Source organism: Camellia sinensis, chromosome 6 (assembly GCF_055761805.1).
Source record: "Camellia sinensis isolate YWXY chromosome 6, ASM5576180v1, whole genome shotgun sequence".
Taxonomy (NCBI): domain Eukaryota; kingdom Viridiplantae; phylum Streptophyta; class Magnoliopsida; order Ericales; family Theaceae; genus Camellia; species Camellia sinensis.
The window spans coordinates 158,496,467-158,519,438 of record NC_138966.1 but is presented as its reverse complement, the minus strand read 5'-3'; the positions used below and the strand labels follow the sequence as shown (position 1 = coordinate 158,519,438).

Genomic DNA, 22,972 nt, shown 5'->3' with positions numbered 1-22,972 from the left:
AAAAAGGGTGTTCCATTTGAATGGGATCAGCAATGCCAAAATGCTTTTAATAGTATTAAGGAGTATCTTTTGAAGCCTCCAGTACTTATGAGCCTAATAAAAGGAAAACCACTTTTGTTGTACATAACAGCCTTGGATGGTTCATTAGGGGCATTGTTGGCACAACATAATGAGCATGGGAAAGAAAATGCCTTGTATTACTTGAGTCGTACTTTGGTTGGGGCAGAGTTCAATTACTCCCCTATCGAAAAGACATGTCTTGCCTTGGTGTTCGCCTTGCAAAAACTAAAGCACTATGTCTTGGAACACGAAGTCAAGTTGATATCAAGAGCAGACCCCTTGAAATATATACTTTCACGGCCCATACTTTCAGGGAAAATTGCAAAGTGGGCTGTAATTCTCCAACAATTCGCAATTGAATATGTTCCCCAAAGAGCTGTAAAGGGGCAGGCTCTAGCAGATTTTTTGGCAGCACATCCTATACCTGATGACTCACCTCTAGTAACTGATTTACCAGATGAAGAGGTTATGCAAGTAGAAATTCAGAAAGGATGGGAGATGTATTTTGATGGAGCTTCAAGGAGTCCAGATGGCAAAAAGCAAGAAAATCCTAAAAACAATAAAGCTGGAATTGGAATTGTGTTTGTGACTCCAGACAATGCTATAATCACCCATTCTTTCGCCTTAAGTGAAGGATGCTCCAATAATGAGGCAGAATATGAAGCTGTAATTGCTGGATTAGAATTGGCATTACAAATTCCTATTGAAGAACTCTCAATTTATGGAGATTCGGAACTGGTGGTAAAGCAACTCCGTGGAGAATACATTGTTAAGAAAACAAGTCTCATCCCGTATCATGAAAGGGCTGATCAATTGCTTTCGCAATTCAGAAAAACACATATTTTCCATGTGAAGAGAAGAACAAATGCTCGAGCTGATTCACTTGCAAGTTTGGCTGCATCACTCACCCTACCAGATAGCAAAACAATTACTATCACAATAGGTGAAAGAAGGGTGTTACAACCTTTAAAAGAGGTTTCTGACTTGGTTCCAATCTTGGTTGTCACCACGAAAGGAGAAAACGAGGAGGATTGGCGGGAACCATTCATAACTTACCTCCAACATGGTAGGCTACCTGAAGATAAAGTAAAAAGAATTGAAGTGAGACGCAGGGCTACCAAATTCGTCCTGTGGAAAGTTGGAACGTTATACAAAAGGTCTTTGGATGGAATGTTCATGCGGTGTATAGCCAAGGAGCGTATTCAAGAGGTAATGGCAGAAATACATGCAGGTGTATGTGGGGCACACCAAAGTGGTCCTAAATTACATATGCAGCTAAAACGGTTGGGATACTATTGGCCGACTATGATTGCAGATTGCATAAATTATGCTCGAAGATGCCAAGTCTGCCAATTCCATGGGAACTTTCTCCACCAACCCCCAGAGCCTTTACATTTAATAACTTGTTCTTGGCCATTTGCAGCATGGGGTATGGACATTATTGGTCATTTTGTACCTCCATCTTCAGCAGGATATCGATACATCCTAGCTGCAACTGACTATTTTTCAAAATGGGCAGAGGCTGTGGCTTTAAAGGATATAAAAAGCACAGTTGTCTCCGAGTTCATCCGAACCCATATCATTTACAGGTTTGGGATTCCAGAAAGTATCATCATGGATAATGGACAGCCATTCAGGAGTGATGCTTTGAACAAGTTATTTGCCAAGTACAAAATCAAAAACAACCATTCATCAAGATATCATGCACCTGCCAATGGTTTGGCAGAAGCTTTCAACAAGACATTGTGCAAAATTCTTAAGAAGATGGTGGATAAGAACAAAAAAGCTTGGCACGAAAAGTTACAAGAAGCTTTGTGGGCTTATCGAACTTCGCACAGAACTCCTACTCAAGCAACCCCTTATTCGTTGGTTTTTGGAGGAGAAGCAGTGTTACCACTTGAGGTTCAAATACCATCATTACGAGTGGCAATACAAGAGTCCTTAACAGAAGATGAAAGTGCAAGAGTGAGGTTGGCTGAGCTGGAGACCCTGGATGAAAGAAGGTTGTATGCTCAACAGAACTTGGAAATCTACCAACAAAGGATGGCAAATGCATTCAATAAAAGAGTGAGGCTTCGTTCCTTTAAAAAGGGGGACTTGGTACTAATGGTTAGAACACCTATAGTAGTCTCACGAAGAACCAAAGGAAAGCTTGAGCCCAAATGGGAAGGACCTTATGTGATTGAGAAGGTTTATTCTAATGGGGCCTATTTGTTGATAACGATGGATGGTGACAGAATCATTCCCCCAACCAATGCAAGGTTCTTGAAGAGATATTACCCTTAAGAAAGCCTGCTAGGTTGAAAACCCGAAAGGGCGGCTTAGGCAAAAGTTAGGGCAAAAAAAAAAAAAAAAAAAAAAAAAAACCCACCAACGGTATTGTATGTGGTTAAACTGCTAAAATACCTCACCGAAATCTAAGGTGATAAAACATTAGATACTCCTGGCCCGCAAGAGTATAAACTGTGTACGGCCAAACAAAAGTCAAACCCTACCAACGGTATTGTATGTGATTAAACTGCTAAAATACCTCACCGAAATCTAAGGTGATAAAACATTAGATACTCCTGGCCCGCAAGAGTATAAACTGTGTACGGCCAAACAAAAGTCAAACACCACGAACGGTATTGTATGTGGTTAAACTGCTAAAATGCCTCACCGAAATCTAAGGTGATAAAACATTGGATACTTCTGGCCCGCAAGAGTATAAACTGTGTACGGCCAAAATAAGATAAATCAATGTATTGTATTGAGAAATTTCATATAAACAAATAAATCTATCGTGTACGGCTAAAATAAGACAAATCAATGTATTGAGAAATTTCATATAACAAATAAATCTATCATTGAGCGAAATTTCATAAATACATTATGTTCGGATGAATAAAAAAATAAAAGTGCATTCATTCATTAAGAGAAGCCTTAGCCCTTTCAAAAGCACGTTCCACAACACTGTGTTGTCCATTCTTCTTCTTGTGTTGGTTCAAAACATTCAGAGCAATTTGCATGCCTTCTTCTGATTTAGAAACACTCTCGGAAGCTTGTGCAAAATCACACATAAAGGATGCACATTCCGCTTGGGTGGATGACAATTCCTCTTCAAGTTGTTTGAGTAACTCTTTAGTTTGAATAATCCTTTGATTAAGACCCGCAATGTGCTCATCCGACTTGATAATTGAAGCAGACAATTGTTCATGTTCGCCAGAAACTTTGTCGAAATGAAGCTTCTTCTCATAATATTGGGCCTCAAATTCTGCAGTAGACAAGTTTGAAGAATCTGCAAGTTGGGTTTTCAAAGCAAAGCACTCAAGGAATATCTTAACCTTCTCATAAAAGGAGATGAAGTCTACACCCAAACTCTTCAAAATCATGAAAACGTTGTTTGCTACAGCAATCATGTCATTAACATCCGTTATTGATTGGAGGGAAATAGTAAGACCTTTCTGAATATGGGTGGCTGCTTCGTTAGAAGAAGTTCCCAAAAGAAGGTTAGATGGAGCAAAGGGTGCTTCAAGTTTGTCAAATAATTTGTTAACCCCATTTGCTTCAAGTAAGTCTGCAAGAATTTGGACCTCTTCCGAGGTATCAGAAGTAATTTCGTCTGTCTCTTCCAATGTGTCAGAAGTATTTTCTGTGAAAATAGAAGGAGATACTCAATGAAAACGCAGAAGGTAAAAGCAATATATATATATAGATGAATGAAGTATACCTTGGTGTACGGCTTGAAGAGACTTAGGTGAATGAGACAAATTCTGATTCCCACAAGTGGACCATGGATTTTGCAATGTGGCATGATCTAAAGAGAAAAGAGTTCCTTGAGTATGTATACATGATGAAATAAAATGAGATACAAGGAATGAATAAGAATACCCTTAAAGGTAGCCAATGGCATATGCGAGGCAGCTGGGGAAGTTTGAGGCGCAGTACCTAAGAAAATGAAAGGTATTAAAAAATAAAATAAAATAAAAAAAAAAAAAAATAAATAAATAAATTTTTTTATACCTTTCTCTAATAGCTTGGGTGACTCGTTCGAAGGAGAAGAAAAAGCTACATTTGCTGAAGGCGATTTACTCATCTTAGTCGGTGTGCCATCTAAAAGAGGGGTGTAGTCATAAAACTCATCTTCACTCTCGCTACTTCCATTGAGAGAACAATCAAAAGATTTGGTAGGAGAAGGAATTTCAACACTCTTAATGCGAATACGACCCAAGGCAGTTAATTCATACCCATCTCCCTCAAAGAGTTCTTGAATCATATTCTCATCTTTATTTTCAAGAAAAGAGTACAAGTATGTGCGAAATTGATCCATTGGGGTTTTTGTCGCTACGGTGGGTTGGGAAGTTCCTGTGCAATCACTGATAGACATAGTCTCTGGAAAAAGCTTTGCGAGACAAGCAAATTGAGGGCCAGAATCTACTTGCTCAAAGCTAAATCTCATTTTAAATTGAGAATTACACATATCTTCGAAAAGATGAAGGAGATCTGAAACCGAGTAACTAGACCGAGAAGGAGCAATAAGTGGTCGACTATTATCCATTCTTTGAGGTGATGATGCTTCCAGAACAGTAGGTGAAGATGATGACCTAGCTCTAGAGTAAGAAGGATTCTTCGTCTTTCGGTCTTTAATTGGCATATCCAGTTTTCTCTTGCGTGAAGATTTCGGTTGGGAATGAGTAACATATTGGAGCACGGTAAAGGAAGTTCCCAACCACCAATTGGCGTAAGGCATGGTTACGTGAGAAGTAGATCGGGAGCCTGGTAACTCCAATGAGACTTTTGTATCGCAGCGTAACATATGGCGCCAGTTGTAATAAAATTTAGACCACTCAGAGGGCCGCCGACAAGATACATTAAGCGGTATAGGGCATGCTTGAGCAAACCCAAATTGACGACCGTATCGGTTAGGGGAGTACGGTTCAGAAATGAAATTAAATCCCATTTTAAAAGTTAAAATCCCTTGCCTCAAAGATATAAGATATCCAAGGTGGAAAGGTGATATCCTTTCAGAGTCGACCAGAATGCCTGAAGGTTCACTTTCATGAGTAAGAGCCCTAAACTGACACTCCGTACGATAAGTTAGGAGAGAGTCCACAAATGGAAATTTATCAGTAAAAAACTGGGCAGCCGATTGGTTTCCAATAAACCCAAGATATGGCATGAAATGAATATCAGGAATCGGACAAATCGACTGAGGATCCCCATGAGAGTAAGTCTTGACAAAATATAGTGAAATCCATCCAAAAAGGTAATGTAAAGGACCCTGAATATTTTCCTTCCCAGGTGAAGATGATGATGCCATTTTGCCAAGACAATGATAGAGGTATGCAAGGACGGGGATGGCCAGGCTAAATAAGGTTCCACCTGCCATTTTGGTGGCTACATGAAAGGTCGTCGGACGAATCTCTCCGGAAGAGTGAGGGAAGACAAATCCGCTAAGCCAGCTCGCCAAAAAACCAGAAAGATACACATCATCAGGGATCCTGTCTTTTCGTTGAAAACCACTAATTAAAGTTGGGGATTCGTCAATGAATTTGAAAGTCCAGTGGTTAAACTTCTTGGATTGACAAGAGCTGGCATAAATGTTGAAAAGCCCACGGCACGCCTTGGATGTCTGGGACGAATATAAAATGTCATTGGAGGGGGTGAACTCTTCATAAAACTCGCCACAAATGGGGAGCTCGCTAATGCGATGAAGGTCCCATAGAGAGATCCCAAGTTCACCGTAAATGGTGTGGAAAGTGTTGGTGTCGGGTGACCATCGCTCTAAGAATCCTTTGAGGGAGACATGAAGCTCGAGTATTCATGAGTAACCAGCTTAAGGGTGTGATAGAATATCACCCTCTATTTATAAAATGAAGATTAGGGTTTACAAGAGAGTCAATTACAAGATAATCCCTGAGGGCACAAAATGATTACAGACAGACCTTAGTGAAACTTTCGGCTAATATAATATGCTAACACTCCCCCTCAAGCTGGTGCGAAGATATCTCTCATGCCCAGCTTGCCTAATATGTCATGAAATGGTTTATTCCCAATCCCCTTGGTGAGAATGTCAGCAAGTTGTTCACCAGACTGGACAAAAGGAGTACAAATGGTACCACTAGTGAGTTTCTCCTTAATGAAGTGGCGATCAATCTCAACATGTTTTGTCCTGTCATGTTGAACTGGATTGTGAGCGATGTTGATGGCGGCCTTATTATCACAGTATAACCGCATGGAGTCCGTCTGATCAATACCTAGATCACGCAACAATAATTTGATCCATAAAAGTTCACACACACCTTGTGCCATAGCTCTAAACTCAGCTTCTGCACTTGACCTGGCAACCACATTCTGTTTCTTACTTCTCCAAGTAACTAGGTTGCCGCCAACAAATGTGCAATACCCCGAAGTTGATCTCCTATCAGTTACTGACCCAGCCCAGTCAGCATCTGTATAGGCTTCTACACGAAGATGATCATACTTTGAAAAATACAGACCCTTACCAGGAGCAGACTTCAAATACCTCAAGATTCTCATGACAGCATCAAAGTGAATCTGATGAGGAGCATGCATAAACTGACTAACTACACTGACAGCAACAGCAATATCAGGACGGGAGTGAGATAGGTAAATGAGCTTACCCACTAATCGTTGATAGCTCCCCCTATCCACAATTTCTCCTCCGTCATCATCCCCCAATTTTTGATTGGGATCCAGCGGGGTGGCACATGCCTTACAGCCAAGCATCCCAGTTTCCTTCAATAGGTCAAGCACATATTTTCTCTGTGAGATAAATATCCCATTCTTAGAGCGAGCAACTTCAATTCCCAGAAAATACTTCAAGCTTCCCAAGTCTTTGATTTCAAATTCTTTAGCTAAATATTTCTTCAACAGAGGTATTTCCCCACTATCATTGCCTGTAAGAACTATGTCATCTACATAAACAATAAGTGCTGTAGTCTTACCGCGTGAGGAATGTTTCACAAACAATGTGTGATCAGCCTGACTTTGTTTGAAGCCATATTTAACCATAGCCTGAGTGAATCTCTCAAACCAAGCCCTTGGAGACTGTTTGAGACCATATAATGACTTCCGTAGTTTGCATACTTTGCCTTCTGTTTGATGATCCTCAAAACCCGGAGGAATGTCCATATATACTTCTTCTTCGAGGTCACCATGGAGAAAAGCATTCTTGACATCAAATTGATAAAGCGGCCAATCTAGATTAGCTGCTAGAGAGAGAAGTACTCTGACTGAATTCATTTTAGCCACTGGTGCGAAGGTCTCCTGATAATCAATGCCATATGTCTGAGTAAACCCTTTTGCCACAAGTCTTGCCTTGTAACGCTCAATAGACCCATCTGCTTTGTGTTTCACAGTATATACCCATTTACATCCCACAGGTCGTTTGCCCGTAGGTAACTCAGTCAATTCCCAAGTGCCATTCTTCTTAAGTGCTTTCATTTCCTCAATCATGGCTAGTTTCCACTCAGAGGTAGCAAGAGCATCCTGAAAATGGTTAGGAATGCTAACAGAGGAAATATTGGACACAAATGCTCTATATGAGGATGACAAATGAGAGTATGATACAAACTGTGAGATAGGATGTTGAGTACAAGATCTCACACCCTTCCTCTTGGCAATAGGAACATCAAGATCAATGGACTCAAGAGATTCAAAGTTACCCAGACTCTCATCAGAAGCAGGAGATGGCAGTGGAGTAGCAGAAACGGTCCCGTGTATCCAGTTAACTGGTTTTCTATCTATGTCCCGGACATAAACATGCCCGTCCTTATTCTTGGTGTTAGTGGGTTCGATAGTCCCAGTAGAAGAGGGGGGTGCAAGAACAACGGGTTCCACCATAGGAAGCACAGTAGTAGAGGGTGGTGCAAGAACAACTGATTCCACCATAGGAGGCACAGGAACTGGTTCCACCATGGGAGGCACAGGACTCAGTTCACACCAAGGCTCCCCCGGAAATGAGGACGGTGACACCGGAGAGGACAAGAAAAAGGACTGGGACTCAAAGAAAGTTACATCCATGGACACAAACCACTTACGAGAAGAAGGGTGGTAACATTTATACCCCTTTTGAGTAGGAGAGTAACCAAGGAAAACACATTTTAGGGAGCGAGGGTCCAACTTACTACGAGAGGGAGAGTGATTATGGACAAAACAGACACAACCAAATATTTTAGGAGGAATAGAAAACAAGGACGGAGAACCGAGGAGGACGTGAAGCGGAGCCTGTTTGTCCAAGACCTGGGTAGGGAGACGATTAATAAGATGGGCAGCGGTGAGAACAGCGTCGCCCCAATAGGGCCGAGGCACATTCATAAAAAAACACATGCACCGAGCCATGTCAAGAAGATGCCGATTCTTGCGTTCGGCCACCCCATTTTGTTGAGGGGTATTTGTGCAAGAGGTCTGATGGATAATGCCATGAGTAGAGAAATATTGTCCTAACCCAGAATCTATGTATTCCCCGCCATTATCAGAACGAAATATTTTGATAGTAGCCCCAAACTGAGTACAAATCATCTTTTGAAAAGTGCGAAACACAGAGAAAACCTCACTCTTATCTTTCATGAGATACACCCAAGTAGTACGAGAAAAATCATCAATAAATGTAACAAACCAGCGATGACCTTTCACAGACAAAACACGAGAGGGACCCCAAACATCAGAATGTATTAATGAAAAAGGAACGAAACTTTTATTCAAACTAGGAGCAAAAGAAGCTCTATGTTGTTTGCCAAGTTGACAAGACTCACAAAGAAAGTCAGACACATGATGATTTGCGAAACTAGAAGGAAATAAATGCTTAAGTAAATGAAATGAGGGATGCCCAAGACGCCGATGCCATAGCCATAAATCAACGGGGGTAGTAGAAGACGTGGTGGAAGAATAAGCAAGTTTGTCCGGTTGATCTAGGAAGTAGAGACCATTTTCTGCACTACCACTGCCAATCGTCCTCCCCGTGACAAGGTCCTGAAAAAGACAATGATCAGAAAAAAACGTCACACTACAATTCAAATCCTGGGTAAGACGACTTAAGGATAACAGATTAACAGAAAACTTGGGAACATGGAGAACAGAAGATAGATGTATGGTAGGAGTGACTTGGACTAAACCTTTTCCAGAAATGGAAGAAACAGTACCATCGGCAATCCTAACTTTGTCCTGACCTGAAGAGGGCTTATAGACAGAGAAAAGATCAGAGGAGCCAGACATATGATCTGAGGCACCAGAATCAATAATCCACGGCAAAGATGTATGAACCAGGAAAGCACAAGGAGAAGATGCTAAGTTACCTGAGCGGGCAAAGGACGAGGAAGCGGTACTAAGGGCAGTAGAAGATCGGCGGTCCAACAATTGGCGCAAAGCATCCTCCAGCTCAGTATCAGAAGCTTGGGTAACAGAAGTAGAATTAGACTCAAGGGTATCAATGGCCCTAGACTGATGAGCCCGGGAATAGGAACCACGTCCTCGAGAGTGGCCAGACCGACCTCCTCGAGAACCAGACCGATCACCTCGACCCCCGGATGGAGTCCCATGAAGCTTCCAACACGTCTCACGAGTATGCCGCGGCTTCTTGCAATAATCACAGAATACAGACTCCTTAGCAGCAGACGGAGGAGGCAGGTTGAGGCCATCTCGAGGAGTAGACAGTAATGCGGACCGGTCAGTAGAGACAGGGGACATCATAGCAGACCGACGACTCTCCTCATTTTGGACATAGGCAAATGCCTCCTGAAGTGAAGGAAGAGTGTCCATACTCAGAACTCGACCCCTAACTGGATCATACTCCACATTTAGGCCGGCCAAAAATTTAAAGACCCGTTCCCGTGCGATGAACTTCTTGTACCCGACAGAATCAGCAGGGCAAACGGGTTTATAGTCTTCCTGGTGGTCAAGGCGTTTCCAGCCGTTGGTGAGGAAAGTGAAGTACTGAAGAACAGTCTGCTCCCCCTGAAGTGAGCTCTCAATAGATCGGCGCAACTCAAATGCTTGTGAAAAATTTCCTTTGCGGGAATAGGTAACAGCCACAGCCTCCCAAACATCCTGGGCAGTCTCCATAGACAAGTAGCCCTCACCAAGTTCTGGAACCATCGAATGGATAAGCCAACTCATAATCAAAGAGTTGGTAATCTCCCATTGGTCATAACCTGAGTCAGTGGTACTAGGTGCCTGTATCCTGCCATCAACATACCCCATCTTTCCTCTGCTTTTCAAAAACATAGTCAAACTTTGAGACCATGCTAGGTAATTCTGACCATTAAATAGAGAGGTGGTGATTTTCAGACTAGGGTTGGGGTTCTCAGTCATGGTAGTAGGTAGAATGGGACTCTCACTCTTTGGTGTTTGAGAAGAAGGGGACACACTGGTGGAATCTGTCATGGATACAATACTACCAAACCCGCAACAAAACTAGTGGAAATCACAAATCCGGAAGGTGGTAGTGAGATAACAGGCGCAATGACCACTATAAAGACATATCAAAATTAAGAAACCATTTTTTTTTTTTTTTTTTTTTTTGTTTTTGTTTTTTTTTTTTTTGTTTTTTTTTTTTTTGAGTTTTTTTTTTTTTTATATATATATATTGATTTATTTATGTATACATATATTTATATATAAAGATATATAACAGGTTATATTTATATATATATATATATCAGGATATATGTATATATATATTTATATATACCAAGGCTGAGATCATACCACAGTGACAGAGGCTGAGGACGATGACGACGAGCGACGATTGACGGAGGAAGGCGAGGAGATCGACGAGGTAAGGGAGACGACAGAGGAAGGCGAGGAAGACGAGCTGAGGAGATCGTCGAGGTGAGGAAGACGAGCTGACGAGGTGAGGGAGACGACAGAGGAAGGCGAGGAAGACGAGCTGACGGCTGAGGCTGAGTGATGATCCACCCAGGTAAGCTTCCACCCCTAGAGTGTCGTTGGTGTAAGGTCTACCAACGAAGGTGAGCCGAAACCCTAGAGGTTCAGCTCTGATACCATGAAGCTCGAGTATTCATGAGTAACCAGCTTAAGGGTGTGATAGAATATCACCCTCTATTTATAAAATGAAGATTAGGGTTTACAAGAGAGTCAATTACAAGATAATCCCTGAGGGCACAAAATGATTACAGACAGACCTTAGTGAAACTTTCGGCTAATATAATATGCTAACAAGACATTCCTGGCATAAGCAAATTGGGATACATAGATTGCAGCATAAATCCCACACTTCTTCAAAATAGGGGCAAATGTGGAAAGAACGTCGTTCAACCAAAAAATCCATATAGGGGATTGCAAATGGGTAGAAATGCCACGAACATTAAAGGAATTATCCCACTTTAGTTTTTCATGCTTCATTCTCTTAAGAAGAGTATTAAATTCGGAGCAGTGAAGGTCTTCAGAAAATGGACGAAGGATTGAGACAGGGAATGAACCAATTGATTTGGAGTGCCCTTTCTCGAGAATCTCACAGCAGTTTCGAATTCCTGTATAGATCAAGTCTTCGGAAGTTGTATGTAAAGGGATGTAAGGGTCCAACTCCGCAGGTGACAATAAAGCAGTGATAGGTTTGTGCCGAATTATTTTCGGACCAGATTTATCCAATACATTCCTCTCGTCACGTCGAAGATATTCAAGTGTCTTTTCCATGCTTCCTAAAAAAAAAAAAAAAAAAAAAAAAAAAAGAGGTTAATGAAGGCAAAATGTCAAAATATAAAGAAATTGACGAAAACCCCTTGCCAAGGTTTCAAGCCGTTGGGGTGACGGTCACAATCACTGCCAAGGACTCAAGCCGTTGGGGTGACGGACACATTCACTGCCAAGGATTCAAGCCGTTGGGGTGACGGACACATTCACTGCCAAGGATTCAAGCCGTTGGGGTGACGGACACAATCACTGCCAAGGTTTCAAGCCATTGGGGTGAAAGGCACAATCACTGCCAAGGTTTCAAGCCATTGGAGTGAAAGACACAATCACTGCCAAGGTTTCAAGCCGTTGGGGTGACGGACACAATCACTGCCAAGGTTTCAAGCCGTTGGGGTGAAAGACACAATCACTGCCAAGGATTCAAGCCGTTGGGGTGACGGACACATTCACTGCCAAGGATTCAAGCCGTTGGGGTGACGGACACATTCACTGCCAAAGATTCAAGCCGTTGGGGTGACGGACACATTCACTGCCATGGATTCAAGCCGTTGGGGTGACGGACACAATCACTGCCAAGGATTCAATCCGTTGGGGTGAAGGACACAATCACTGCCAAGGATTCAAGCCGTTGGGGTGACGGACACAATCACTGCCAAGGATTCAAGCCGTTGGGGTGAAGGACACAATCATTACCAAGGTTTCAAGCCATTGGGGTGAAAGACACAATCACTGCCAAGGTTTCAAGCCGTTGGGGTGAAAGACACAATCACTGCCAAGGTTTCAAGCCGTTGGGGTGAAAGACACAATCACTGCCAAGGTTTCAAGCCGTTGGGGTGAAAGACACAATCACTGCCAAGGATTCAAGCCATTGGGGTGACGGACACAATCACTGCCAAGGATTCAAGCCGTTGGGGTGACGGACACAATCACTGCCAAGGATTCAAGCCATTGGGGTGAAGGACACAATCACTGCCAAGGTTTCAAGCCATTGGGGTGAAAGACACAATCACTGCCAAGGTTTCAAGCCGTTGGGGTGACGGACACAATCACTGCCAAGGTTTCAAGCCGTTGGGGTGAAAGACACAATCACTGCCAAGGTTTCAAGCCATTGGGGTGACGGACACATTCACTGCCAAGGATTCAACCCATTGGGGTGAAGGACACAATCACTGCCAAGGATTTAAGCCACTCATTGCCATAAGGTTGGAAAGGGCAATGATACCTGCAAACAAACTCTTAACGCCTTGCGTGTTGCCTGCAAAAGAGGGAAAAAGACGTGAAATAATTGTCAAAAAAAAAATAAATAAATAAAATCGTAATTTGTACAATTAAAATTCACTTGCACGAATTACGAGGGGGCAGGCTTTGATTAGATTAGATTTTTTTTTTTAAAAAAAAAAAAAAAAAAAAAGGCCAGGGACCAAAGAAAAGAAATAATCCCATCCAAGACCTAAAGAGAAGAAGTTTTGTTCAATTGGGCCAACTACTAATACAAAATAAAATAAAAGGTAGCAGGCTTTAAAAAATATAAAATAAAAAATCTGCTAAGGCTTTTTTTAAAAAAAAAAAAAAAATCTGTTAAATAAACAAATATATGTTGTTACACAAAAGGGTATAGCATGTTTTTTCTTTTTAAACAAGAAAAGTCTTTGTTTGGGCTTATGGTTAACAAAAAAAAGTTTGGGTCATTACCCTTTTGGGACCTTTTGCTTAGAAAATCGAGGTTCAGTGATTGAAGGTGTTATTCTGGCTAAAAATTATTTCAGATCATGCCTGAAGTAATAAAAAAGTTTGGGTCATTACCCTTTTGGGACCATCAAAATTTTTAGTAGCTGCATATCTATATGAGGTTGTTGCAGGAGTCCTTTAGAAAATACAAGAGCCAATAAAGAGGCTAGTAGCAGTACTAGTTTGCTATTTTAAAAAAAAAAAAAGGGTTGGCCTATACTAAAAAGGGTGCTTTTTGTTGAATTGGTAAAGGACAATAAGACATATAAATTCAAGGCATAAGAAGACTGCTTCTTTTTTTTTTTGATTCAAAAGAAAAATGGACTGCTCTGGAAAAAAAAAAAAAAAAAAAAAAAAAAAAAGCAAAAGTGAGGAGCAGTTTGATGTTTGCATACATGCTGCAAAAATTCTGGTTGCATGAAAAAAAAAAAAAAAGAAAAAAAGAAAAAGAAAAGGGAAAGCATACTTGATATGGCCTTATAAGAAGAACAATTTCTGCTGGAAGGTAAAAAAAAAAGAGAGCAGATTAAATTGTGAAAAAAAAAGGCAGCAGGTTATACACAAGGTTCATAAGTTATAAAAAGATTCATGGAGAAGAAAATTTCTGCTGGAAGGTAAAAAAAAAGAGAGCAAATTAAACTGTGACAAAAAAAAGGGTCTTTGGGCTAGGAAAAAAATCTGCTTGAAAGGCAGCAGGTTATACCCAAGGTTCATATGGGTTATAAAAAGGTTCATGGAAATTTTCATGGGTTATAAAAAGGTTCATGGAGAAGAAAATTTCTGCTGGAAGGTAAAAAAAAAGAGACCAGATTAAATTGTGACAAAAAAAAGGGTCTTTGGGCTACGGAAAAAAAAAATCTGCTTGAAAGGCAGCAGGTTATACACAAGGTTCATATGGGTTATAAAAAGGTTCATGGAAATTTTCATGGGTTATAAAAAGGTTCATGGAGAGGAGAATTTCTGTTGGAAGGTAAATAAAAGAGAGCAGATTAAACTGTTACAAAAAAAAAGGGTCTTTGGGCTAGTAAAAAAATCTGCTTGAAAGGCAGCAGGGTTTTTTGTACAAGTAAAAATAAAAAAAAATAATAAAAAGAAAAGAGGCTACAGCTTTTGTTATGAAAGAAGGCAGTAGGTTATTCATCCTTTCAAGAAGGGTCTTTGTTGGGACTACTTGGACTTAGGGTCTAGTAAAACGTGAAGAATGGTTTTGAAGAATCGTTAATTAGCATTGGGAGGCCATAAATTTGTAATCAAAGCAGTCCAGAATTATTTCTGGTCCACAAATTGTCCCTTAAAATTTTGCTGGAGGCCATAAATTTACCTTAGCAGAGGAAAAATTTTGTCATAAATTTTGCTGGAGGCCACAAACCCCTTTATAATTAACGGACACAAATTTATATCCTTTAAAGCAGTCCAGAATTTGTGGACTTAGGGTCTAGTAAAAATTTTTGGGAAGGGCCATCACATGGTGATATACATGCTGAAAGAAAATATTTTATGGAAAAGAAAGCATACCTGATTTAAAGGAGTTTGAAGAGATTCTTTTGTATCTTCTTTAAAGTATAAGAAGAACAACTTTGTTGGAAAAAGAAGAAAGATAATGGCTGGAAAGTTGCTGGAATTTTTCTGGAAAACAAAAAATCTGCAGGGAAAAAAAAAGGGGCTGCAGGAAAAAATATATGAATAGGTGTTATATAAAGCAAAAAATTCTTGCTTAAGAAAGGAGGTAGTGTTCTCCTAAAATACTTCAAACAAGCAAGAGTTTAGGTAGGATTTGAAATACTAAGTAAGAGTTTGTGTTGGATTAGAAATCCTACCAATGCCAATCCATCCTATTCCATTTAGACAAACTCCTAAAATATATATAGATATATATATATCTGCTGTAAAAAAAAATCCTAAAAATAATAAGTGGCAAGTTGGAGGCCCACAAAAGAAAAGGGCCCATTAAAAAATGGTGGCCTAGAAAAGGAAAAGTCCATGATGGTCTAGAAAAATCCATGATGGCCTAGAAAAAAATCTGCTGTAAAAAAAAAAATGGTGGCAAGTTGGAGGCCCACAAAAGAAAAGGCCCAATTAAAAAATGGTGGTCTAGAAAAGAAAAGGTCCATGATGGTTTAGAAAAATCCATGATGGCCTAGAAAACAATTTACTGCAAAAAAAAAAAAATATATATATATATATATATATAGTGGCAAGTTGGAGGCCCACAAAAGAAAAGGGCCCATTAAAAAATGGTGGCCTAAAAAAAGAAAAGTCCAGGATGGTCTAGAAAAATCCATGATGGCCTAGAAAAAAATCTGCTGTAAAAAAAATGGTTACAAGTTGGAGGCCCACAAAAGAAAAGGCCCAATTTATAAAAATGGTGGCCTAGAAAAGAAAAGGTCCATGATGGTTTAGAAAAATCCATGATGGCCTAGAAAACAATTTATTGCAAAAAAAAAAAAATAGTGGCAAGTTGGAGGCCCACAAAAGAAAAGGCCCAATTAAAATGGTGGCCTAGAAAAGGAAAGGTCCATTATAGCCTTAAAAAAAAAAAAAAATTGGTGGCAAGTTGGAGGTCCACAAAAGGAAACGTCCAATTAAATCTTGGACCTTACTCATGACCCTTAAAAAAAAAAAAATTTCAAGTCCACAAAAAGGATCCATGCAACAGAAGTAAATGGCCCATGGACTATAAAGGGCAATTAACCCTTTATTTAAAAAAAAAAAAAAAAGGCTAGGAAATAATCCTATCCAAGACCTAAAGATCATCCACATAAAAGTGCCAAATTGTCGTGACTCGTACAGTTAAGAAAATTCACTTGTACAAGTCACGAGGGGGCATTTGTTGGCACATAAATTTTAAACCAAATTTATGTTTAAATTTCAAATACAGTCAATGACACACATAGAGCCTACAATAAGATTGTTGTAGGTAATCACTTCCCAAAATGATTAATTTGCTCCGTTGAAGTGTATAAATAAAACAACGTCGTATCTTAACGACGTTATTCAAGATGCTCAAATGACACGTGGAGCCTACGAAAGATGACACCTGTAGAGCCTACAGCAAGGACACCACACAGGATGAAACCCCAAAGATCAATCCGGTTAATCAGATATATGATTAATCAGATAGCGCTGTTATTCAAAATTCAAATAGGCGCTATCATTCAATTTGAAATTCAAAATGAAGATGAAGCGTTCCTATCACCTGATGGCCCTCCATAAATATGAGGACCATCACACAAGACCGGGGGATCAGAAAAATCATAAGTGGAAAAGAAGAGAGAGAGAAAGAAATTGAGAGCTAAACAAATCGTTACAGGAAAGAAGAAGAGAAGCTTAGAGAACTCAAGAGCCTACGCTAATGGCGATGAATAGGTAAAGGGTTCCAAACCCAAACTGTATTTTGTATTCGAGGGTTCAAAACCCATAACAATCTTAATAAAATATTTCTTTTTTTTTAAATTGTCTTTTGTTGTTTATTTTGTTCTGCATTAATCGGAGGTTTCATTTGTATAAAATGTGTAATTAACGATCTGAAATACAGATCGGAAATAAGAACCTGCTATTCAAATAATCAACACTGTTTAGTCCAAAAACTAAACAGTGGACATTTGTAACATAAATTTTGAAATGTGTTGAAACACTTCATGTTTTAAAATTTGTGTCTACAATGACAAACCTAAAAAATTCTAAGCTACCCTCTTCCTTACCATCTTCATTAGCTAATGTCAATGCCCGCACCCTCCTCATCACCTTGCCTAAATTAGGATTGTTTGAGGATGATTTAAATAAGTGCATTTATTCGGGTCCTTTTTTTTTTTAACATCTTTTCATAAAAAGTTAAAAAGTGCACTAAATAAGTAAATTTCAAACAACCTCTAAATATGTAAATCTTAAATTTAAAATGTTTACTTTTTTTTTTTGAAATCTCAAATTCATTCAATTGCTCTCTCACACTCAGTTTGCATAGCTGAGTTGGTAGATAGTTTGTGATGGTAGAGAGAAGGTTGGGGTTGCTAAATTTTGCAATACTGGGATGGAGAAGTCGTGGTGGGAGAGTGTGTGGGGTGACAAGTACAGAAGGGTTGGGATGGTGGTCGGAGATGGTTTCTATGGTGGTTGGATGTGACGATGATTGTAGATTAGAGTTTGGAAGATTAAGGAGAATATATACAGAACAAAAAAATTTAAGGACGATACCACTTTTTTAAAATGTGGGTGCAAATAGATTTAAAAAATGTAAAAGAAATGAATATAAGGATAAAATTTTGTGGTGTATATAGAATTTTTTTTAATACAATTATTTGGATAAATTACACATGTACTCTATATAATATGACTTTTTTGTCACCGTCTCAATGTTCTCTAGAGTTTAATTGGTAAATGGTAATGAATGGAGATTTGGTGCTCTAATTTTGGAACAATGTATAGGGTGGAAGGAGGTGGTGGTGGAGAAGGGGAAATAGAAGGGACGGGGAAATGAAGACACGATTGGAAAAAGGAAGGGTGTAGATAGCATGAAAGGGGAATAAAAGTAGAAGAATAAAGGTAAAGATAGTTGAAGGGAAATGAAAGCATAGCGGAGAGGAAGAGTAGTTGGTTTTGTGCTCTAAGTTAATGGTTGATCATATTAGATGATTCTGGTTTAATGGATAGTTAATAAATAGTAATGATAATATTGTGTGATCAAGTTTAAATTTTCATTTTGGTAACTTGCTTAAAAGCCACATTTTTTTTTTCGAATTTTTTTGTCTTTAGATTTTTTTTTTTAAAAATTACGTCAAAATTTTTTTTATTTTTTTTTTTCTAGTCCAACTTGTTGAAATGAATCTGAAAAGTACATATATTTTTTTGAAAAATTCCAAAAAAAATTGAAAAAGCCAAAATAAAAAAAAATCACTATTTTACATTTTTCACGTACCTTTTCTTTTTCCCTTTCCAAATCCCAGCTAAACACAGTGTCAATGTTCACACATATGTTATTAAAAGAAAGAAACTGAAGGATAATTTTCCGGAAATCTCGCATGGCTACAACAATATAATATGATATTATAGACTCTACTCTACAAGTCAATATTTGAATTTTAAATTGTTTGACAAAGAATATGCCTAACGAATAAAGTAATATAATGTTACGGATTCTTATATGTAACACACACCCACAAAGCTTAGAGGGTTTTGTATCCACCGTCCACATTAATATAGCATAAGCATTTCCGCGGCCCCAATATTTAGATTCAATGCTTGATTGAGCGACAATATTTTGCTTTTTGAAGGCACGAGAGAGTAAACTTGGGACTGAGAATGATGGGTTGAGCATGGGTCATCTAGGCACCCACCCCAATAGCCATCCGGGAAACAGTACGGAGAAAGGTAGTTGAAATGGCTAAGACATAAATCTAATTCAATGGATAATTTTGGATAACATAACATATGTTGTTGACCATTGTCCATTGAAGATCAGTTGGGCTATGTACAGATTGGGAGACATGATCTACTGAAAAGGAGATATTTGGTTTATTGTGAGAGAGATATTGAAGAGCGCTAATGGTCCATTGAAACTCAATTGGAAGGGTTCCCAACAAGGTCTGAGGGAGGTGGTGATCAGGGTGGGCCTAACACATGGATTTTTTTAAAAAAAATTTTATTTATAAAATCCATCTTATATATAGGGTATATAGTGTTCATATGATCTTCTTAATTCCACATGTAGCATATAATCTTCTTATACATGTAGTGTGTGTGTGTGTGTGTGTTTGTTCCCTGAAACACTGAAAGACACTAATGCTCTCTTTACCCATAACTCAGGTATCATCTGTCTTGAAACGTTAAGTGACTCCATTATTCTACTGACAGTCCATTTTCTTCTTGATTCAGTTCTCCTCCATTCCCTCATATGCCTTTAAATTTTTTATTTTTTGGTTTTACATGATTTTTTTTTTTGTTGGTCTTTTGGCTATGTCTCTATTTGCTTCAAAACCAAAGGATTCCCTTTGTTTGAACTGTTTCTTTTTTATTCATGTTTCTCTTATTTTCAAAGGACTTACAGTCAAAGAAACTACTTAGGATCTTGATATGTTCATAGCCATTTGATTCTAGATTTCTTGGATCCTTAATCATAAAATTGTGAACAAAAATGTTTGCATTGTTAAACTCCACTCAGAAAACCAAAAAAAGGGTTTTCTTGAAATTTTAGGCCACAAGTGTGTGGTTTTATCTTTAAAGCAAATAATTTTTGATGGCCATATAAATGATGCTAATATTTTTTCTTTAATTGTTGGTAGGCAGCTGGATCCTTTAACAACCATGGGATGCAATACTCAACTACCATGACAAATGATCCTGACATACACGAGGACTTGAGACCCACTAATAAGCTTGAGAATTCTGGCCTTTCTTTGAAGGATATTGTAGAGCAGGTTGACAGTAGTCATCTGTACCTTCTGTATTAAAGATACTGAGTGTTAGCATATTATATTAAGTATTAGCATATTATATTAGCCGAAAGGTACACTAGGGTCTGTCTGTAATCATTTTATGCACTCAGGGATAGCACTCAGGGATCATCTTGTAATTGCCTTTCTTGTAAACCCTAAATCTTTATTTATAAATAGGGGGTGATATTCTATCATTCTCCAAGCTGGTTACCCAAGCTTCATGGTATCAGAGCTACACATCTAGGGTTAGGGTTCAAAACGTACCTAGTTGGATCATCTGCTGGGTTGATCTCCTCCAGCCGTCCTCTGTCGTCTTCGTCTTCGTCGCTCAGCTCGTCTGCTTCGTCTTCGACTCCTCAGCTCGTCTTCGCCCTCGTCGTTCATCGCCCTAGTCGTCCTCATCTCTCGGTCGTCTTCCTCAGCTCGTCTTCGTCTCATCTCCTCCAGCCGTCATCGCCCTCGTCGTCATCGCCCTCGTCGTCCTCATCTCTCGGTCGTCTTCATCACTCTGGTATCGCACTCTGGTATCTCACTCTGATATATATTTATCTATAAATATATATATATAACCTGATATATATATATATATAAATATAACCTGTTATATATATTTATATATAAATACATGTATACATAAAATCAATATATATAAAAAAAAAAAACAAAAACAAAAACAAAAACAAAAAAAAAAAACAAAAAAGAGAAAAAAAAAAAAAAAAAAAAATGGTTTCTTAATTTTGTTATGTCTTTATAATAGTCATTGTGCCTGTTATCTCACTACCACCTTCCGGGTTTGTGATTGTCACTAGTTTTGTTGCGGGTTCGGTAGTATTGTATCCATGACAGATTCCACCAGTGTGCCCCCTTCTTCTCAAACACCAAAGAGTGAGAGTCCCATTCTACCTACTACCATGATTGAGAACCTCAGCCCTAGTCTGAAAATCACCACCTCTCTATTTAATGGTCAGAACTACCTGGCATGGTCTCAAAGTTTGACTTTGTTTTTGAAAAGCAGAGGGAAGATGGGGTATGTTGATGGCAGGATACAGGCACCTAGTACCACTGACTCAAGTTATGACCAATGGGAGATTACCAACTCTTTGATTATGAGTTGGCTTATCCATTCGATGGTTCCAGAACTTGGTGAGGGCTACTTGTCTATGGAGACTGCCCAGGACGTTTGGGAGGCTGTGGCTGTTACTTATTCCCGCAAAGGAAATTTTTCACAGGCATTTGAGTTGCGCCGCTCTATTAAGAGCTCACTTCAGGGGGAGCAGACTGTTCTTCAGTACTTCACTTTCCTCACCAACGGCTGGAAACGCCTTGACCACCTGGAAGACTATAAGCCCGTTTGCCCTACTAATTCTATCGGATACAAAAAGTTCATCTCACGGGAACGGGTCTTTAAATTTTTGGCCGGCCTAAATGTAGAGTATGATCCAGTTAGGGGTCGAGTTTTGAGTATGGATACTCTTCCTTCACTTCAGGAGGCATTTGCCTATGTACAAAATGAGGAGAGTCGCCGGTCTGCTATGTTGTCCCCTGTCTCTACTGACCGTTCCGCATTACTGTCTACTCCTCGAGATGGCCTCAGCCTGCCTCCTCCGTCTGCTACTAAGGAGTCTGTATTCTGTGATTATTGCAAGAAGCCACGGCATACTCATGAGACGTGTTGGAAACTTCATGGGACTCCATCCGGGGGTCGAGGTGATCGGTCTGGTTCTCGCGGAGGTCGGTCAGGCCAATCTAGAGGACGTGGTTCCTATTCCCGGGCTCATCAGTCTAGTGCCGTTGATACCCTTGATTCTAATTCTACTTCTGTTACCCAAGCTTCTGATACTGAGCTGGAGGATGCTTTGCGCCAATTGTTGGACCGCCGATCTTCTACTGCTCTCAGTACCGCTTCCTCGTCCTTTGCCCGCTCAGGTAACTTAGCATCTTCTCCTTGTGCTTTCCTGTGTCATACATCCTTGCCTTGGATTATTGATTCTGGTGCCTCAGATCATATGTCTGGCTCCTCTGATCTTTTCTCTGTCTATAAGCCCTCTTCAGGTCAGGACAAAGTTAGGATTGCCGATGGTACTGTTTCTTCCATTTCTGGAAAAGGTTTAGTCCAAGTCACTCCTACCATACATCTATCTTCTGTTCTCCATGTTCCTAAGTTTTCTGTTAATCTGTTATCCTTAAGTCGTCTTACCCAAGATTTGAATTGTAGTGTGACGTTTTTTCCTGATCATTGTCTTTTTCAGGACCTTGTCACGGGGAGGACGATTGGCAGTGGTAGTGCAGAAAATGGTCTCTACTTCCTAGATCAACCGGACAAACTTGCTTATTCTTCCACCACGTCTTCTACTAACCCCGCTGATTTATGGCTGTGGCATCGGCGTCTTGGGCATCCCTCATTTCATTTACTTAAGCATTTATTTCCTTCTAGTTTTGCAAATCATCATGTGTCTGACTTTCTTTGTGAGTCTTGTCAACTTGGAAAACAACATAGAGCTTCTTTTGCTCCCAGTTTGAATAAAAGCTTCGTTCCTTTTTCATTAATACATTTTGATGTTTGGGGTCCCTCTCGTGTTCTGTCTGTGAAAGGTCATCGCTGGTTTGTTACATTTATTGATGATTTTTCTCGTGCTACTTGGGTGTATCTCATGAAAGATAAGAGTGAGGTTTTCTCTGTGTTTCGCATTTTTCATAAGATGATTTGTACTCAGTTTGGGGCCACTATCAAAATATTTCGTTCTGATAATGGCGGGGAATACATAAATTCTGGGTTAGGACAATATTTCTCTACTCATGGCATTATCCATCAGACCTCTTGCACCAATACCCCTCAACAAAATGGGGTGGCCGAACGCAAGAATCGGCATCTTCTTGACATGGCTCGGTGCATGTGTTTTTTTATGAATGTGCCTCAGCCCTATTGGGGCGACGCTGTTCTCACCGCTGCCCATCTTATTAATCGTCTCCCTACCCAGGTCTTGGACAAAAAGGCTCCGCTTCACGTCCTCCTCGGTTCTCCGTCCTTGTTTTCTATTCCTCCCAAAATATTTGGTTGTGTCTGTTTTGTCCATAATCACTCTCCCTCTCGTGGTAAGTTGGAC

General features: G+C 39.7%; 1 protein-coding gene, 1 long non-coding RNA gene and 1 pseudogene across 3 annotated transcripts in view; 2 read left to right on the top strand and 1 right to left on the bottom strand.

Moving 5' to 3' along the window:
• Positions 1-22,972, top strand: part of LOC145789077 (uncharacterized) — a 44,122-nt pseudogene that overhangs the window by 15,207 nt on the left and 5,943 nt on the right. The window contains exon 7 of the transcript XR_014333391.1: positions 19,716-19,850. The product of XR_014333391.1 is annotated as an uncharacterized LOC145789077 (transcript). The remainder of the gene's footprint in view (positions 1-19,715; positions 19,851-22,972) is intronic.
• On the bottom strand, positions 2,882-11,715 carry LOC145792543 (uncharacterized). The gene is made up of 6 exons (XM_082873210.1): positions 11,240-11,715; positions 10,751-11,057; positions 4,063-5,851; positions 3,931-3,987; positions 3,770-3,856; positions 2,882-3,691 (listed from the first exon to the last, which is right to left on the bottom strand). Exons 1-6 carry the CDS (start codon positions 11,713-11,715, stop codon positions 2,964-2,966), a joined length of 3,444 nt encoding a protein of 1,147 aa, XP_082729336.1. The 3' UTR covers positions 2,882-2,963.
• LOC145792987 (uncharacterized) lies at positions 13,279-14,513 on the top strand. Its single transcript, XR_014333392.1, has 2 exons — positions 13,279-14,005; positions 14,149-14,513. It is a non-coding gene; the product is annotated as an uncharacterized LOC145792987 (long non-coding RNA).

Excerpts from the sequence above, each read along its gene's own strand:
- LOC145792543 (XM_082873210.1), bottom strand. The coding sequence starts at position 11,715 with ATGGAAAAGACACTTGAATATCTTCGACGTGACGAGAGGAATGTATTG. Across the intron at positions 3,988-4,062 it reads ACCCAAGCTATTAGAGAAAG|GTACTGCGCCTCAAACTTCC; the intron begins GTATAAAAAAAT and ends TCATTTTCTTAG. Across the intron at positions 3,857-3,930 it reads GCCATTGGCTACCTTTAAGG|ATCATGCCACATTGCAAAAT; the intron begins GTATTCTTATTC and ends TTTTCTCTTTAG.